Raw genomic sequence first — 16,294 nt, 5'->3', positions numbered from 1 at the left:
ACTACTTGAGCAGGTAGCTTTCCTTTGTCAAAAAAAACAGCTTAATGTACTTCCTATGATGGCATTACAGAGTGAAATTAACGTCTGTATTGAGACAGCTGAGGAGCACACCTCGGAACCATTTATGCACAGTACAAAGCAAATGTTTACCCAAGTACAAATGAAACAGGTTGACAATTAGCTAATGTAGCTTTGTGGACATAAACCAGGTACATTCGAGCAGAACCAACATAAAATAAAAAGGAAACAGCCCTTTTCCTATCCCATGCTAAGAGCACCACGGTTAGTGGTTTGGGAAGCCTCTGTCACGTTGAAAAATTTCCTTGCCGGTGTTTAATGTGTTTATTCTACTGCTACTCTGCTGGGATAAAAATAACATCAGCAGGGCACGCTAGCTGTACGGAGGACCCACTGTCAATACTACAGTAATTGACAACATACAATTAAGTCTCACACCTGTTTATTGTAAGTAATTCATAGATAACCACTTCTAGTACACATTTTCATATTGGCTTTTAATGCTTTTGGGTTTTTTTAAGCTCAGGGACGCCCAAACTTCATCTAAGGGTCATCTCTGCAATTTACCCAGATCCAGAATGCTACACCTACTATGTGAAACTGGTGCAAACTGGTATCATTGCCACGGGTAACAGAGATGGCTTGGAAACTACACATCCCAACATGCAAGGCCCCACCAGTGCAAGCTGCTCTATGCTACGGGAGGAAGGAGTTTTGCCGGGGTGCATTCGCCTCACATGCCTCGTTTCGGCCGTATCAGCCTAAGTCATGCAGCTGCCTGCACGCAATGCTCTACACAGTGCAAAAACGAAGACCTCTACACATCTGGAGTAAGAACAGTGGTAACAAAGTCATAGCTACATATTCTTCTCTACATTTTTGTTTATTGAGACAAACTAATTAAAAGGCACAAACATAGGGCATATGTTTACATGGACATTATAACAAACATATACATTAAAAGTGTAGGAATGTGTTTCCTTTCTGCTAAACAGAAAGTTCCTAAGCTTTTATATATACAAAAGTTGTACAATTTGATGTCCTAAAGTACAAAAGATCATTTATAAAATTATTTTACACTAAGCTCTATTTTTTTTTTTTGTTTTTGTTGTACTATGTAGTCCAAGCCCCTAGAACAGTTTCACGTAATGATACAGATACCTGTCACCTGAGCCAGCAGCCTGGCAATCACTGCTTGTACTGACACGGCAGGGTAGAAACGGAAGCAGTCCATTTTGACTAGTCAGTCCTGCTAGCACTCTGTGAAAATGCGCACACGCTAATCTCCATAGCTTTCAACTTCATTAAGATAAAAACATCTCAACTGTAATTTTATTTATTTTTTTTTTAATGTAGAGTCTTGGGTTTAGGGTGTTTTTTTTTTAAACAAAGTTTTAAAAACGTGAATATGTGACATGATAGTCTAAAAAGTATATCTGTTTCCCTAGATTTTGCTTTCTACTTTATGTACAGATAAACAGGTTAAGAAATAAAAAGCACATGTAGCTTAAACATGTGTGACCATTTGTAGAGAAGTTCTGGGCTGGATAGTTCAAACCATCACCCCAGAACTCCCACAAATTGATAGAAATGTGTTAACACAATAGAAGAATAACGTAAAAATGATGATGTTTGCAAATATTTACAAAGTTGAACAGATTTGCACAACACTTGATTAAGAAATAGGGGAGAAATTAAAAGACGCTCTCTGCTTGTCCTGGAGGGGCATCCTACCTAGTTAGTGGTTAGAATAAAAACTGTATACAATTTAATATAAGACAAAACTTCTAGTGAACAACTAACACGTCTGTCCCCTGCTGTAACACCAGCAGGCTCTGATTGGAAGGCAGAGGGCATAAAAATCATACCCAGTGCCTCCAGAATCTTCCAGCTTAAAGCAATATTTCTTAAGTTTCAAAGCACTCCTTTTGCTCCTAGATAAGAGTCCCATAGGGGTCTGACTGTTGAGAGACCATGTTTACATACATTTCAACTCCTCTTCTGTCAGCCATGGCTGTTTCTCACCAAACAATAACAGTTTTTTTAAAAAAAATGTTGACTACAATGCTATATTCCCTTAGGGTAATATGTTGGGTAATATTTACATCTCCAAATATCAGGTCACAATCCCTATTATATGTTGAAGTTAGAATGATAAGTTATCATATGCTTTGCATATCAGAGCTGGTATCACCTTTCCCATAGGGAATGCTGCCTGAAATTATCATATTCCCAAAGGTAAAATGCATATTTTCTCCAAAATGCATTTTTTTTTTAAATGACAACATTGTAATGCATTTACTCATAAAAAAAAACATCAACACAGACAAAGATTCTACACTAGCTCAGAAACAGTGGACTTAACGACTGGCAAGTTAAAATTAGCCATCCACCCTGTTAAAAGGTACAGAGGGGTCTTTGCTAGTGTTTAGATTAAAATCATTTTCTAAGTTATAATTTGGGGGATAAAACATAAAACTGTTTTTTAATGACTTTTTTTTTTTTTTTTAAACTCTGGCAAATAAGTATCTGCTCTAATTCAGCATCAGTCAGCTAAAAGGTAAAACTTACTTTAAATGAAGTGCTCCAGTGAAACTCAAGTTTGAACCATATGAGCCAAATCAACAGGGGAAGATGCGACTATGGTCTCTGATGGTGCATGTTGCCCCAGTGTCTTAGTCTGAATTTATTATTAACTAAAACAAAACAAAAAAACAAAACAAAAAACCCAACAAAAAAAAAAAACCAACCAAACAAAACCCAAAAAAGAACTGCTGGTAAGGATTCCATTTTAATCCTTTTTAATACTGTTTAGAAATTCTTTACCAGGGAGGAGACGTGGGCAAGGCCTGGGGCAGGAAAGGCATGCTCTCTACTGGTCTCATTGCTATATTTAACGGACCAGCTAACGTCATTGGTGTGGGGAGGTTCATGGGAGATGTTATAGTGACTGGATGCGCTATATTCACTGGAGCGGTTACTGGGGTAGGTAAATTGACTGGTGTGGTGAGCGTTAATGGAGATGTCATGGATAATGGACTTGTTATAGTTACAGGATGCCCTAGGTTCATCGGACTGGATATATTAACTGCACTTGATACATTTACTGGACTTCTCATGCTCATTGCAGCTGCCACTGTGACTGGGTTTGTGATAGTCCCAGAAGCCACAGAGGACGTTATATTGAATGGAGTAGTAAGAGTCACAGGCGTAGTAGCAGCAGTGGAGGTTTGGCACAAGTTAGCAGCTTCTAAAAATGAGACATAAAAAGACAAAAAGTTTTTAACACATAAAAAACCATGGACAAGATTTAAAAAAAAACAAAAACAAAAAAAACCAAAAACAAGAACCAAACAAGAACAGGTACAAATTCTGGAATAATTTTCTTTAGGAATTATTAGTAAGTTAAAACTGTTAACATTCTATAGCCTACAAGAAATACAAACTCTCATGCAGTTCATTTCAATTCAGTATTTTTTCCTGAGAAGTCAAGCGAGCTTGTCTTATAAAGAGGGTTTCGATGTTCATAAAAACAGTATCGTACAATCAAAAAAATCCTCCCAAGAGGAACATTATAAATAGAGGAGAGAGTGTACATACCGAATGGTACGTACTCTATAGCCTTCTCAAAGGTGAACTGACATTCTGTGAAGGTTTTAAAAAGTCATTATTAGGGACTGATAAGCAAAGCTCGTTTCAATATTTACCTGCTTATTTCAGTCTTAATTATTGCTACTAAATTGTTCCACTGATCACAGTACTTCTACTTAGCGATTTTCAAGGCTACCCAGTCAGCACATCTTTCAACCCCCATTATCTCCTCAGCTTTCACATAAGCTACAGCTCCACACCAAGTTGTTTTGTTTTGTGGGTTTTCGGATTGTTTTTTGGTGTTGGTTTTTTTTTTTTTTTTACTTTGTTTTGCAGTAAGCAGGAATTAAGTGCCGAACAAGGAAGACCCAGGAAGCCAGTGCCCAGCCCTGCTGCCGGTGGGCTCTAGCAGGGCTGGGCACTGGGGGAGCGGGCACCGGCGGTCCGGGACAGCGGAGGGATCACTAGGCATCCATCAGCACCACCTGCCGGCTACCCATACTAGAAGGCTCCAAAAACAGAAGCAGGGCGGTGGACGCGGGTAAAGGGAAGGGATGACTGCTAGAGAAACCGACAAAAATATATTCTAGATCAACGTTACGGCACTTCTAAGTCGTGTCTTATTCCACATTTGTAGGGTAGGACACCAAGCTCAGTCTACACCCACGTTTCAGGAGGTAAGCCAGGAGCAAAGAGTCCACTCTTGCCACTCGGGCAATACAAATGTACCAAGACAGAGTTAACTTTGAAAGCAACATTAGCCCCATTCAAGGGTTACTGTTGGTTCTTCAAAGTCCATATCTAGGAGGGGTGGAAAGGAAGGGAAAGAGTAAAAAAAAAAAAAAAATTGTGAAAATAAATCGTATTAGATCAGAAAAATCCCATATATAGTGTTGTAAAGCCAACGGAACAGGTGGCACTAGCACAGGAGAACCAGCATGGAAAAAGAGTAGCGCATAGGCATGGCACTGACTGGTCTAGCTTCAACTTCCAAGCACAGCAGTATGCAAAGACACATCCCACCCCATGCCCCTTCCCCAATTAAGTTAAGCTAATATCACCAGTCTGACAACACTTCTACCCGCCCACCTCCCTCACCCACCATTCTGTCCAAAAACACTGTTTCTGTTAAAGCATATTCAATAATCTCAGTAAGAAAGGAAGGGAAGAGAGAACAAGACATAGGAAGGAACAAGCAGAAAAAAAAAATTCTCAGAGATTTTCTAAATCTGACACCCATTTGCTTTATCTACTTAGTGGCCTGATGATATTTAACGTTTCTGTTATCGCTACATTTTAACATGAATAAGCTATTTCTATACTGTCTGATCACAGAACGCAATTCAACTGCAATAACAATCAAGGCGAAAGGAGCTAGCAGCCTAATACACAAACAAGACCTAGAAAAGAAAAAAAGATTGAAGAAACTGAAAAGAAGTTTAGGAGAAAAGAAAAAAATTAAGGTGAGCCAAAAACATTTATTACTAAAAACAGCTAGTGAAAAACAGTAAGTGGTCGCTAAGAATTTCTTCTAAAACATGTAATCCACGGGAGTCACGTGATAGGCATCAGAAATCAAACTGCAGTGAAAAGAATAAGCTAGCAGTAACGGGAGACTTTAAACTACTATACTCCTGACACTAAATTGAAGCAATCTGTTCTTTACAAAACTGACACATTGACCAACAACAGGAAGTTATTCAACTTCAATTACAGCAGCATAGGTGTATGTAAGCTGTGAGCTAGCAATAATGAAAAACACAATCACTTATTAGTTAATTTTCTAATGAAAAAAAACCAACAAAGATAGAAGAGTAAGTTCTATGAGTTCTAGAAAACCTTATGCAAAGACAGTTAGGTGATGGTAAAGCAAATGGAATAAATTGCGAGAGAAAAGATGACAGGGACACAGAAAGCACCCACATGCAAACTGATGATGATGCAACAACAGAGGGTGTTATGTGTGTGTATATATACATATATATATATATGCACACAAGTTAACAACTGGTAAATATGCATGAACGCAGCTAAAAACCACATGCAAGCCAAAAAAAACCACTCTTGCCTTGAAGCAGACACAAACATCCCTTTGTAATTGATGACTGCTACGTACACATTCAAGCGCAGAGACCAAAGGGAAGCACGTAATAAGGAGTTCATTTACAACAGCCTAATTTTGGTCATGTTATCCCCCTGCTAGTTTTCAGCTATTACTTCTAACATCAAGAATGACATTTTCACGTAAGACATCCTTTTCTGACATCTTAAACTCCCTATATAACTGCAACCTGCAGTATCTTATAAAACCAAGACCATAAGTATTGTTTTGTTTTACCTTTCTTCCTTGCTTTGACGGCCTCTTCCCATAATCTCAGGGTCTCTACCTGCTTTCCAGGCCAACTTGTTACATGTTGCTGCTGCTGCTGCTGTTGCTGCTGTTGTTGTTGTTGCTGCTGCTGCTGTTGTTGTTGCTGCTGCTGCTGTTGTTGCTGCTGTTGCTGCTGCTGCTGTTGCTGCTTCTGATTGCTGGTCTCTTCACTCATGCATGCTATGCCAATTAAGTAAGAACACAAATTCACCTTGGAAAGTTACTGTTTTCTGCTGAGATCACCAAGGCTTCTTCCATAAAGAGCGTGTGGAATCTCACAGGATTCCAAGAGCAAAAATCACAGAGGTGTTTAAAACCATATAATTAATTCTGTGCTTTATAAATCTACTTTTCCAAGAGCTAAAAACCAAGATGTAAGTCAGGAACATCTGCTTTCACTGCCAAAAATGAAATTCCTTTCTGATTATTTTGTTTGTGTTTTAGGAAGAATGAAATAAAAGGCTACAATGAGTCTCTAGAATTCAAGCTGGTTAGCTGATTCCGCTTTTTCTAAACCTCAGCTCCAGTTTAAAAAAAAAAAAAAAAAAAAAAAAAGCCTTTTTACTTTTTATTGCAAGTATAACTTAAAATTTTCAGTTTACATCACAGAACAGCATGTTACTACTCTCTGGCCACATTACAGCTCATCATTTCCACCTCTAACAACTGCTGTAAATGCCTCATGTGAACTGGCTTAGCACCACCGAACTGGCTTGGGAAGCCAGAGCTGTAACCCTATACCTTGAAAAATACTTTCACATCCAAATTTCATATTAAGCTCAACAATCGGGCATTTTAGACATTCCCGGTACCTTCCAATTATCCAGGAGTAACAGGAACTGAAAAGATGTTGTAAATTAATACTGTTTAAAAGGCTTTAAGGACAAAGTTTCCAAAGACATTCCTTACTTCTCCCTCTTGATTCTTCTGAAAACCCACTTTATATCACTAACCATGTGGGTTAACTTAAGTTACAGTTATTTTAATAGGGAAGATTTGAAAGTCAAGTCTTCGTTTGCTTACTAGGCACCCCCAGGTTCAGACTTCAGCACTTCCACAGAGTTTAAGACTAGAAGGAACTATTACCAACATCTCATTTGAACTCCTGCACAACACCAGTCAAATGCCATTAATGCCCCAAACACATCAGGGCTGGATTTAAATGCTTTTCTTGTCAGCTACTGCCAGAGGGAGGAATCATTGAGCCCCAGGGTCAAAGCTCAGAGAAAGCAGAGAAATCTTTCTCCTAATTTTGATGAGCTTTAGATGAGGCTTCAAACCTGAAACTTGGTAGATCTTAGCAGTTCTTAAATATTCTAAAATCTCCAGAATTATCTGCTGGACTTTTAGGCCTGTACAGTTCAGGAAGTAGCATTGTACTCAGAAGATGAGAAAACTTGGGAACTCTTTTCTTCAAGAGATGGGTTATTCCCACAAACTGCAGGGCATTCCTAAGGGATAAGAGCACAGTCTAGCAGCAAACCAATTCCACATATGCCAATTCTTGAACTGAAGAAGATGCTGTTACCAAATATCTATTTTTAATAGGTGTGAATACCCAGACTGATGGGCATGGTTTTGCATTTTAACGTAATCAAAGGCAATTCCCTTTGCAAACACACTGTTATTAGAAATGTTTTTAAAACGTTCACCTACTTTTATTGATGCCTTGTTTACAGGTATTACAGTTGATACTTTGGCTCTGCCCGTGTGTCTTTAAGTGGCTGGTGATATATGCTGCACTCAGAAGTTTACCACAGATATTACACGATACCTTTCCTTCATGGCGCACCATGTGTGTCCGCAGTCTGTCTTTGGTGGCAAAGGCAGCAGTGCACGTCTATATGAAGGACAACAGTTACACTTGAATTCCAGACAGCATCATTACAGTATGAATTACATGCCCACTGTAAGCCCATTTTACCTTGTAGGTGCAAACAGTATCCTAAGTACACTGACAACCTTAAGTTTTACCTGTATTTATAGAGAAACCAAAATCAAACTACTAAACAGAGGCTGAAAAAGGAAATTGGCTTCAGAGACAATTACGACAAAAATCATACTCTATACTACTTGGACTTTCCTAAAACAGCAGGTTGCCTTACCTACCAAAGCAAGAGGTAGCTTATAAAAAAAGCCTAGAACAGGCAAAGTTGGTTTTTGATACAATTTTACTGTACAAATATGAACCTGATATCTTAAATTGCTCAATTACTTCTGTTCCCATCCAAATCAGAACAAGGAAATGAAACCTTTTTCTAATGCTATTCTTTTTACACAAGACTTTTATTTAATATGATGAGTCACTAAAACACAGGTTGGAACAAGCATGGATATGCCAAGCAAAACAGTTAATTGTTCAAGGGCAGTCAAGTTATTTCTCTTATACTCAGTCATCAACTTACGACAAGTTGCTTTCAGCTTCCAGCAAAATAACGGATCCAGAATCAACTATTCCAACCCATTTTAAATGGATATACTGAGAAACACGTTTAATTTAAATATTCTGAGAAACACACTGCACGCATTACTCCAGTAATCAGCACTGAGCTGAGGATGCTGTTACAATCCCACTACTAAGTTAAGCGTATCATAAAACAGAGCACCGACGTTGTTCTCCAAGAAAGCAAAAAGCCTCTAATCTTCCTAAAAAAAGTAGCCACAGCATCCTTTCAAACTGCCTCTATCTACAGTTAACATCAGAACTACAGTGCTGCTGGTATGTAAGGCAGATGCGACTTTATTCCTAAACTTGCTTTTCAAAGAGAAGTCCAGGAGCAAATACAGTTCTGGAAAGATTATTCACCTGAGATTCTAACGATACAGTAAGGTATTGTTCTTAACAAATCATTTTAGCCCTTACTTGGCATTTGAAGGGTCTCTCTGTTGAGTGAACATGTTTAACGTGACAGCTTAAATGATCAGGCCTGCAAAAAAGAGAGGAACAGAAAAGAAAATGCACACTGTTACAAATACATAGTAACGATACCGTGGCTCGCGGTGCTGAACACTGCGCTGATGACCCCTTGCAGCCCACATCCCTCTGCACGGCAAGAATAAATACATTCCCCTTACCTACGCAGTGGCTTTCAGCTAGAGTAACACATAGTTACGCTGAGACCCAACCTGCAGTTTAAAACTTAACCGTGTTCTTCCACACCTGAAAATGGTACGTTTGGTCGTACCTTGTGTAAAGGTGACAGATCAACAGCTCTAAAGGTTGAAGTTTTCTCTGTTGCAAGCACAGATATAATAAATACAGCCAGCAGCAATGCAAGCTCCCCCACAATGCTCTGTCAGTACGCCTCAACCTTGCTACGAGACAAGGAGACAGTTTGCCTGCCATGCCCCATTCGGTCAGCGACCTTTGCAAAGGCTGGTAAAGGGGCTCTGTGGTCACCACCAGTGACACAGACACGTGTCCTATGGGACCCGGATGAGGTCGCGAAATCATTTCACAACGCTCTCATAAAAGAGCGACCGCTTTTGGCCACTGCCAATCTGGCTCAGACCGAGACCCACGCCCTAGAGGTAAACAAGGCTCTTTATCCCCTCACCAATCTTCTAAGATGTCTGGTTCTCCTAGCCCCTCGCTATGATAGCTTAACCCTTCTTGGTTATGAAAAGCCAATACTTGAGCTCGCCTGGGATTTTCTACATGGTACCTCGAGAAGCCTTTTCCACAAACACCACAGGTGTATGGTTTCGTGATGCCACCTTCGTGAGACCTCACGTGGTAGGTCATGCGATCCTTTCTCTTGAAGCGCTGATTGCAAATGGGACATTCAAAGGGTTTTTCATCTGAGTGGGACAGCTTGTGCCGGTTGAGGTGGTAGACATCCCTGAAGGCCTTTCCGCACATCTCACAAGCGTGGTTCTTCTTGACGGGCTTGCTGGGCTTCTTCACCGTCTGAGTCACTGCCATAGGCGTTGCGCCGGCACTACTGCTGGGGTTGGTGGCAGAGGAAGACGTAGTGACTGTGGACAGGATGCCTGCGATAGTCGAAACCAATGAACTTCGGCTGTTGTCACCAGCGATGGTCGAGATAAGGGGCACCATTGTGGTGGGAGTTTTCTTTGGCCGTGACACTAACTTTATCCCTGTGTGGCAGGACTCGTGACGCCTCAAATGGTAGCTGTCCCTGAAAGCTTTGCTGCAGTAAGTGCACACAAAGGAGGTTTTAGGTTTTTCCTTTTTAATCCCAACAATAGCATCCTTTAATGTTTCTGGTGCAGGCTGAGGTTTCTGCGTTATTGGTAAGGGCAGAATCGGCTTCTGATCGGGTGGCTCAACAGCAGAGCTCAGGAGAGGCAACAAACTGTTCTGTGCTGCCTGCTGTTGGTGATGTGAGGCTTCGTGTGCCTAAAACCAAACATTCACACTTAAATTCTATTGATGGGTGCTCACTCTGACGCGGTGAGAACATTTACAAACTACAGGAAAGCACATTCTAGACCAAAAGCCATTGAAGTAACAACTGGGAAAGGTTACATAATTTTGGTTTTGGACAGGATAAACCGCTCGCGCTTTAAACGCATTCGCTGTGCAGATTCTGTGGTAAGTGTAGGAAGGCACACATCATAACAATCAAATAATTATTAAGTTTCCGGAGGGCAACACTTCTTATGGAAAACAACTAGGTGCTTGTCAGATCTTTTACTAACACAGCGTTTGATCTTTAAGTAACAGATAACTTGTTTTGCTAACGATCATATCAGATGCCACCTTGGGACTATCTTTGGAGCATATGAATGTACTGATGGGAGCTGCAAAATAACGCCCCACCTTTAAGCCGAGCTTAGTGTATGTTGAGAATTCAACTGCAGCCACAGAGAGCCAGGATGCGATAAGGCATCTTATTTAAACAACATGTTCACATTGGTGTGTTAGCACTGAAACCAAAGCAACTTGCATCAAGAGCTGCCTAAAGCCACATTTCTACATTTAGCAGGTTCCCGCCGCATTTATATACTGACCACCGTGCTCTTCGCGTCTGGAAACTAGTAAGAATAGCAACATGTTCTTTTTCTCTTCATCAGCAGCTGCTTTGCAATAGGAAGAGAAGCCAATCGATAAGCACTGGCAGACATCTAGAGATGCTGGAGAACACAGTTGGGGGGGCAAGGGGGGGTTGTTGAGAAAAAGACCTAAAAGCTGTTTCCAAACTGCCAGTACCAACTGACTCTGAACTACAGAATCAGTGGGAGAAGCTAAAGGGAAGAGGCAGAGCAGGGACCCCCCCCCCCCCAAGTGTGCTGCAGCAAGCACCACTCAGCTGAGCTGCAGCCTGCGCTGCTACGGGCTGTTCTACACCATGCTTGTATTAGGCGCTGTTTATTCTAAGGCAGAAAACACTGTTATTAAAAGTCATCCAGTCAGACTGGGACAAAACCCTAGCAGATACAATTTTAAAGTGGTTTAGAAACCACACAGACCAATTCAGCCTAATGGAGCATTAAAATAAATCACTCTAGCACCTTAAGCCAGTTTAAGCGCATCTGTATTCAAGATGTGCCTCAGTCTCATCACACCAGTTTTAAATCAGTCTCGTTATTAGCGCAGCGTGCCAGGTCTGAAGCTGAGTTTGGGGAAACTTGCATTCCCATTAGATTGGTACAGCAGCCTCCCAGGACTTCTTCCCTACAGTTTCCTTCACAAAGGAATACGACTCAAGGCTGCGAGAGCTGAATAAAACGCTGTGCTGGCTCGCGACCCCCAACCTGTCTACTTTTACGCCGGTTGAGGACGGACAGCGTTACGAAGCACGCTCAGGCTAATACTCTTCCTACGTGAATCCATTTCATCATGTCCTTTGGAGAAGTCAGTATTTCTAGAAGCTCACTTGGGGACTTTTTCTTAGTTGCATCCAAGCTCCAGCCGCTTTGCCTCTCCCAACCACAGCCTCTCCCGACTACGGCCACCTCGGTGCAACTCTTCCTCGGCTGCAGGGGAGCTCCCGCCTCCTCCTGCCACCGCACAAGCCCTGCATCACTTTAGCCACTCGTTTTTCAGGAGCGCGATGCCGGTGATCTTTGGATAAAAGCCACCGGTGGATACAAACACTAACCCACGTGGGTATGAATACGTGCTCCCTAACACTGCAAGCCTATCTGACAGGAAAACAGTTCACGGGAGAAAGCCCGGATTCAGTATGATAACAGGAGACAAAACTTGCGGGAATCATTAGGAGCCAGGCCATCCTGTCCGTTTTTATCTGCATTTTATGTCCCATCTGTGCCGAAGCTTGGGAGGCAACAGGTAGGCTGAGCATTACCACACTGCGCCTGGCCACAGCAGCCACCTCAAACAACAGCCTAAGGGGCTGGTTTGCAGAAGCGATTGCTGAAGAGTCGAACGCAGAACTCTCCTGGAGGCTACACACGGCACAAGCTCCAGCGCCTCCATTAAACTTTTGCCTGACTTCAGTGACAATTGTGGATTTTCAACCATTTATTTTCCGTGTTGTTAAAAAGCCATCGAGACATCTACATTGCATAAAAAGAATAGAGTACGTACAATACACATTGAAAGTACAATATTGAGCAAGTTGTGTACTTAAATACAATTTTAATTTAAAAAAAATACTGAAATGTTTTACAGCCAACTTTAAATAAGCATTGAACAGTGTTGTTAAACTGCATCAGAAGACACTTAAGAGCACCTAAGGATAGCTCCAGAGATACAGTTTCAAAGGCAGAGCTAGCAGATCGGATAATAGAGAGCCCAAATCCTTTGGACAAGGTTCAAACTTATGCAGTTTATGGATATTTTTAAGCCTTAAAGAATCGTCAGCACTTCAAGGTAATGATGCACTTATTCCTACGAAACCGACAGAGACGGTGGACATAAAACAATGTATATTCATAAGGCTACAGGCTATGAAGCTGCTGCTTATGTAAGTCTGCTTATCTTGGTTCCCAGATAGCCAGTGTTATTAGCAGCGCTGTCTTTCTAACAACCCCTCTTTGCAACAAGCAGTATTCCTCAGTTTCCAAGGACTGCCTGTATTAAAGCCTTTTAAAAAAGGATCAGGCAGTATTTTTTTTTAACTCGCTGTTCGAGAAGGGAAGACAGCACCTGCTGCACGCCTCTCGCAAGTCATTTTTATTCAGGCACAGACCACGGTTTTACTTGACCTAGCATTAATGTCAAGTCAACATTTTTGCGATATTTCGATCGCCTGGGACAGGCTCTTGTGCAAAATACCCTTGTTCTAGCACCAATTTTTTTCTTTCCTGGGGGGCAGTAAACAAAAAAAGCCTAATTCATGACCTGGAGTGGTAGGATGTGGCACCGTGAACTTCCAATGCCAGAGGCTAAAATATTTTTGCGCTCCAGCCTTAATGTGAGAGCAACAAATTAGCATGAGTCATATCTTGAACACTCTGTTTGATGGATGATTCCTCCTCACATTAAAAGACACAACTTTCACTTTCTGAGCAGATAACTAAAAGTGGTTTTCAAAATATGCATTTCAGGGACTAGCAAGATCCAAACAAGAACTGCTTATTCAGTATCACAATTGTTTCTTTAAAAAGAGATACAATTCATTAAAATGCCACCTAAACACAATCAATCAAACAACTTTATTTGGACAGAGCAATTTACAGTCACACATCCCATTGCTAGCAAAACTAAAAATTAAGACATTGAAACCTCTCCTAAAAACATTTTGCTAAAAATTACAACTTTACACACCGCGTATTAAACTGTCCCTTAGAAATCCTGTCACAGCTGAAATACACACTTGGTAAAACTTCCCCCACGAAGAACAAGCATGTATATTCAGTCACTTGCATTTGTTATTTAACTGGGGAGGGGGACCGAGCGGGGCTTTTAAATCCACTTTTTGTTACTACTTTTAACTTATCAGTTGGATCTTGGCTGACATGCTGTTGGTGAGAATGGGAAGAAGAAAAACTTAAGTCACATCAGGAGTATCTTAACAGTGCTTTCTGCTGGGTGCATTAGGATGCTCGCACCCTAAATCGTTGGTTTTAACAAAATGACTCAAGAAACAATATTCAGCATTTATTATGAGGTCTTAAAGCTTTATTATTTGGGGGGGGGGGGGGGGATCGGAAAATTTCCACGTCACAGTTTTATGAAGATGCTTCCAAGTCGCACATAGCTACGTCCTTTAGGAAAGTGAACTGCTGACTCCTTAATTAAAAGCAGCAAAGCCTACTCCTAAATCAAAGTGTGACATCGCTGTTTCAAAATACAGTACCCTTCAAAAAAAATAAAGACGAGCAGCAAGAAGCTGGACACGTACTTGAAAGTATTACTTGGCATTTCTTACAGAGGTTGCTGCAATACCATACTGCCAGCCTACGAATAATTTCCCCTCAAAAACGCTCATCTGTGAGCCTGGGAGGCAGAAAAGCGATAAAACAGCCCCAACTCGGAGAGAGATGGCCCTAAACTAAGGAGATTAACTTCTTAGCGTGAAGTTTCCTACGTGCGAATCACAACTGCCCACTAGAGTGAGAAATAATTCACAAGACCTCAGCCAAACTCGATGGCATCACCCACATTCATCACGAAAAGGCGGAAAACCCAGTGCCCAGCTCCTGGTACCGGCTCCCCGGAACATTCCCGGCGTGTTTTTGGAGGCAGAGCACCCGAGCGAGTGACTCATCCCTCGGTACTTGCAAGGGAATAATTTTTCCTCTCTAAAGGAATGGTGCTCGCTCTTGGCGGATTTATTCATTCAACTCAGGTTTTCAAACTCGTGTCACGGGTTGGGTTTGGGTTTAATTCCGAGGAGGACAGTGAGTAAGCGAGTGACCGCCGCCGGGAACGTGCAAAGAGGATTATTTTACCTTGAGAAAGGTGATGTGCGGGGCTTTTTTTTTTTTTTTTGGCTGCTGCTGCTGCAATTACACATTCTATGTTTCCAAGCTCAAAAAGAGCAGGAGGCATCAGAAAACAATCCGGCGTGAAAGGGCTCAGCTCACAAAAGCCAGGGGAGGATTTTTTATTTTTTTTTTAGGGTTTTTTTTGGTACACTGGATTTTCTTCGGAATTACATAAACAGCGGTGTTTTTAAGTCGGTCTTTCGCAGACAGAAGGGGGGAAAATTGTGACTCAGTTGGCAAAGGGAGGGGTTGCACGCTCCACGGTCCCTATTCCTCCCTGTTACCGTTAGCATTTGGCCAGTTTTTACAGAAATCCGGCCCGCTCGCGTCCTATTTTAAAAGAAAACAAGCTCCCTCGTCACCCGGCCCCTGAGTCAGGCTGTTTAAAGAGGGATTAATTTATTCTCCCAGACACGGTGTTTGTTGCATCGGGGTTTTGTTAAGAGCCCGGTGAGAAGGTTGGGGTGGGTTTGGTTTTTTTTTTTTTTTGGTTTTGGTTTTTTTTTTTTTCTCGTTTTGGCGGGGGGAAAGGGAGGAAGAAAAAAACCCAAACAAACAAAACCCGAAGCTATTTCGGGTTTTGGGGGGGAAAGAGAAAAATGTAAAAAAAAATAAAAATTAAAATTAAAATATAAACATTGCTTTTTTTTAAAAAAAAAATTAGGTAAAAACATCGCGGGGCGGCGGCGGAGCGCCGTGCGCGATCAGCTCGGGGGAGGCGGGCGGGGAGAAAGTGCAGGAGAGGGAAAGGAGGGAAAGGAGCTGCCGGCGGGCGCGGGGCCGGGTCAGCCGCTGCCCCGGGCGGGCCGAGCCGAGCCGGGCCGGGTCGGGCTGGGCCCCGCCGCGGGCCGGGCCGGGAGGAGAGAAGAGGAGAGGCGGGCGGGAGGCCGGGCGGCGGCGCTGACTGACAGCCCCGGCCTAGCGGGGAGCCCGGCGGGCGGCCGCCCGCCCGCGGCCGCTGAGGGGAGGCGCGGGGGGGGGGGGGGGGGGGGGGCGCGGGCAGCGCCGGCCGCCGCGGGGCCTCACCTGAAAGAGGAACGCGGTCCAGTTGGCCTCCATGGCGGGGGCGTCCCGGCCCTCGTCGGGCGGCGGCGGCGGCTCCGGCGGCGCGGTCCTCCCCCCCTCCCTCCCCCGGGCCCCAGCTACATGGAGCCGACAACAAAGCGGCGGCGGCGGCGGCGGCTCAACATGGCAGCGCCGAGCGGCCGCTTCCGCTAACCTCCGGGCTGCACCACTGCGGCCCAGAGGGGGGAGGCGGCGGCGCGGCGGCCCGGCGGGGCGGCGCGGGCCCGGACCGCCGCGGCGCCGCCCCCGCCGCTCCCCTCGCCTCGGGGCGGGCGGCGGAACCGGGGCGGCGCGGCGGGGCGGCGGGGCAGGGCGGCGGGGCCGGGGCGGCGCGGCGGGCCGGCCGCCCCCCCCCCCCGCGGGGCTGGCAATGGGCCGGTCCCGGGC

At 43.3% G+C, this 16,294-nt stretch overlaps 1 protein-coding gene across 2 annotated transcripts; it reads right to left on the bottom strand.

The window, feature by feature from the left end:
* Positions 1 to 1,375: 1,375 nt before the first annotated feature.
* Positions 1,376 to 16,028, bottom strand: VEZF1 (vascular endothelial zinc finger 1). Of its 2 annotated transcripts, XM_075033002.1 has the most exons (7): positions 15,869 to 16,028; positions 9,646 to 10,343; positions 8,844 to 8,907; positions 7,637 to 7,820; positions 5,948 to 6,160; positions 3,619 to 3,663; positions 1,376 to 3,268 (listed from the first exon to the last, which is right to left on the bottom strand). In XM_075033002.1, exons 1-7 carry the CDS (start codon positions 15,899 to 15,901, stop codon positions 2,841 to 2,843), a joined length of 1,665 nt encoding a protein of 554 aa, XP_074889103.1. In that variant the 5' UTR covers positions 15,902 to 16,028; the 3' UTR covers positions 1,376 to 2,840. The 2 variants fall into 2 exon arrangements, with proteins under 2 accessions (XP_074889103.1, XP_074889104.1); XM_075033003.1 differs by lacking the exon at positions 3,619 to 3,663.
* Positions 16,029 to 16,294: the final 266 nt, after the last annotated feature.

The sequence above is a fragment of the Buteo buteo genome, chromosome 7, assembly GCF_964188355.1.
Source record: "Buteo buteo chromosome 7, bButBut1.hap1.1, whole genome shotgun sequence".
In the NCBI taxonomy this organism is placed as follows: domain Eukaryota; kingdom Metazoa; phylum Chordata; class Aves; order Accipitriformes; family Accipitridae; genus Buteo; species Buteo buteo.
This window is presented reverse-complemented; position numbering and strand designations above follow the sequence as displayed.

Coding starts and splice junctions, on each gene's coding strand:
- VEZF1 (XM_075033002.1), bottom strand. CDS start 15,901: ATGGAGGCCAACTGGACCGCGTTCCTCTTTCAG. Junction 7,821..8,843: donor AGAGACCCTTCAAATGCCAA/GTAAGGGCTAAA, acceptor TCCTTCATATAG/ACGTGCACTGCTGCCTTTGC. Junction 3,269..3,618: donor TATAGAGTACGTACCATTCG/GTATGTACACTC, acceptor TCTCATTTTTAG/AAGCTGCTAACTTGTGCCAA.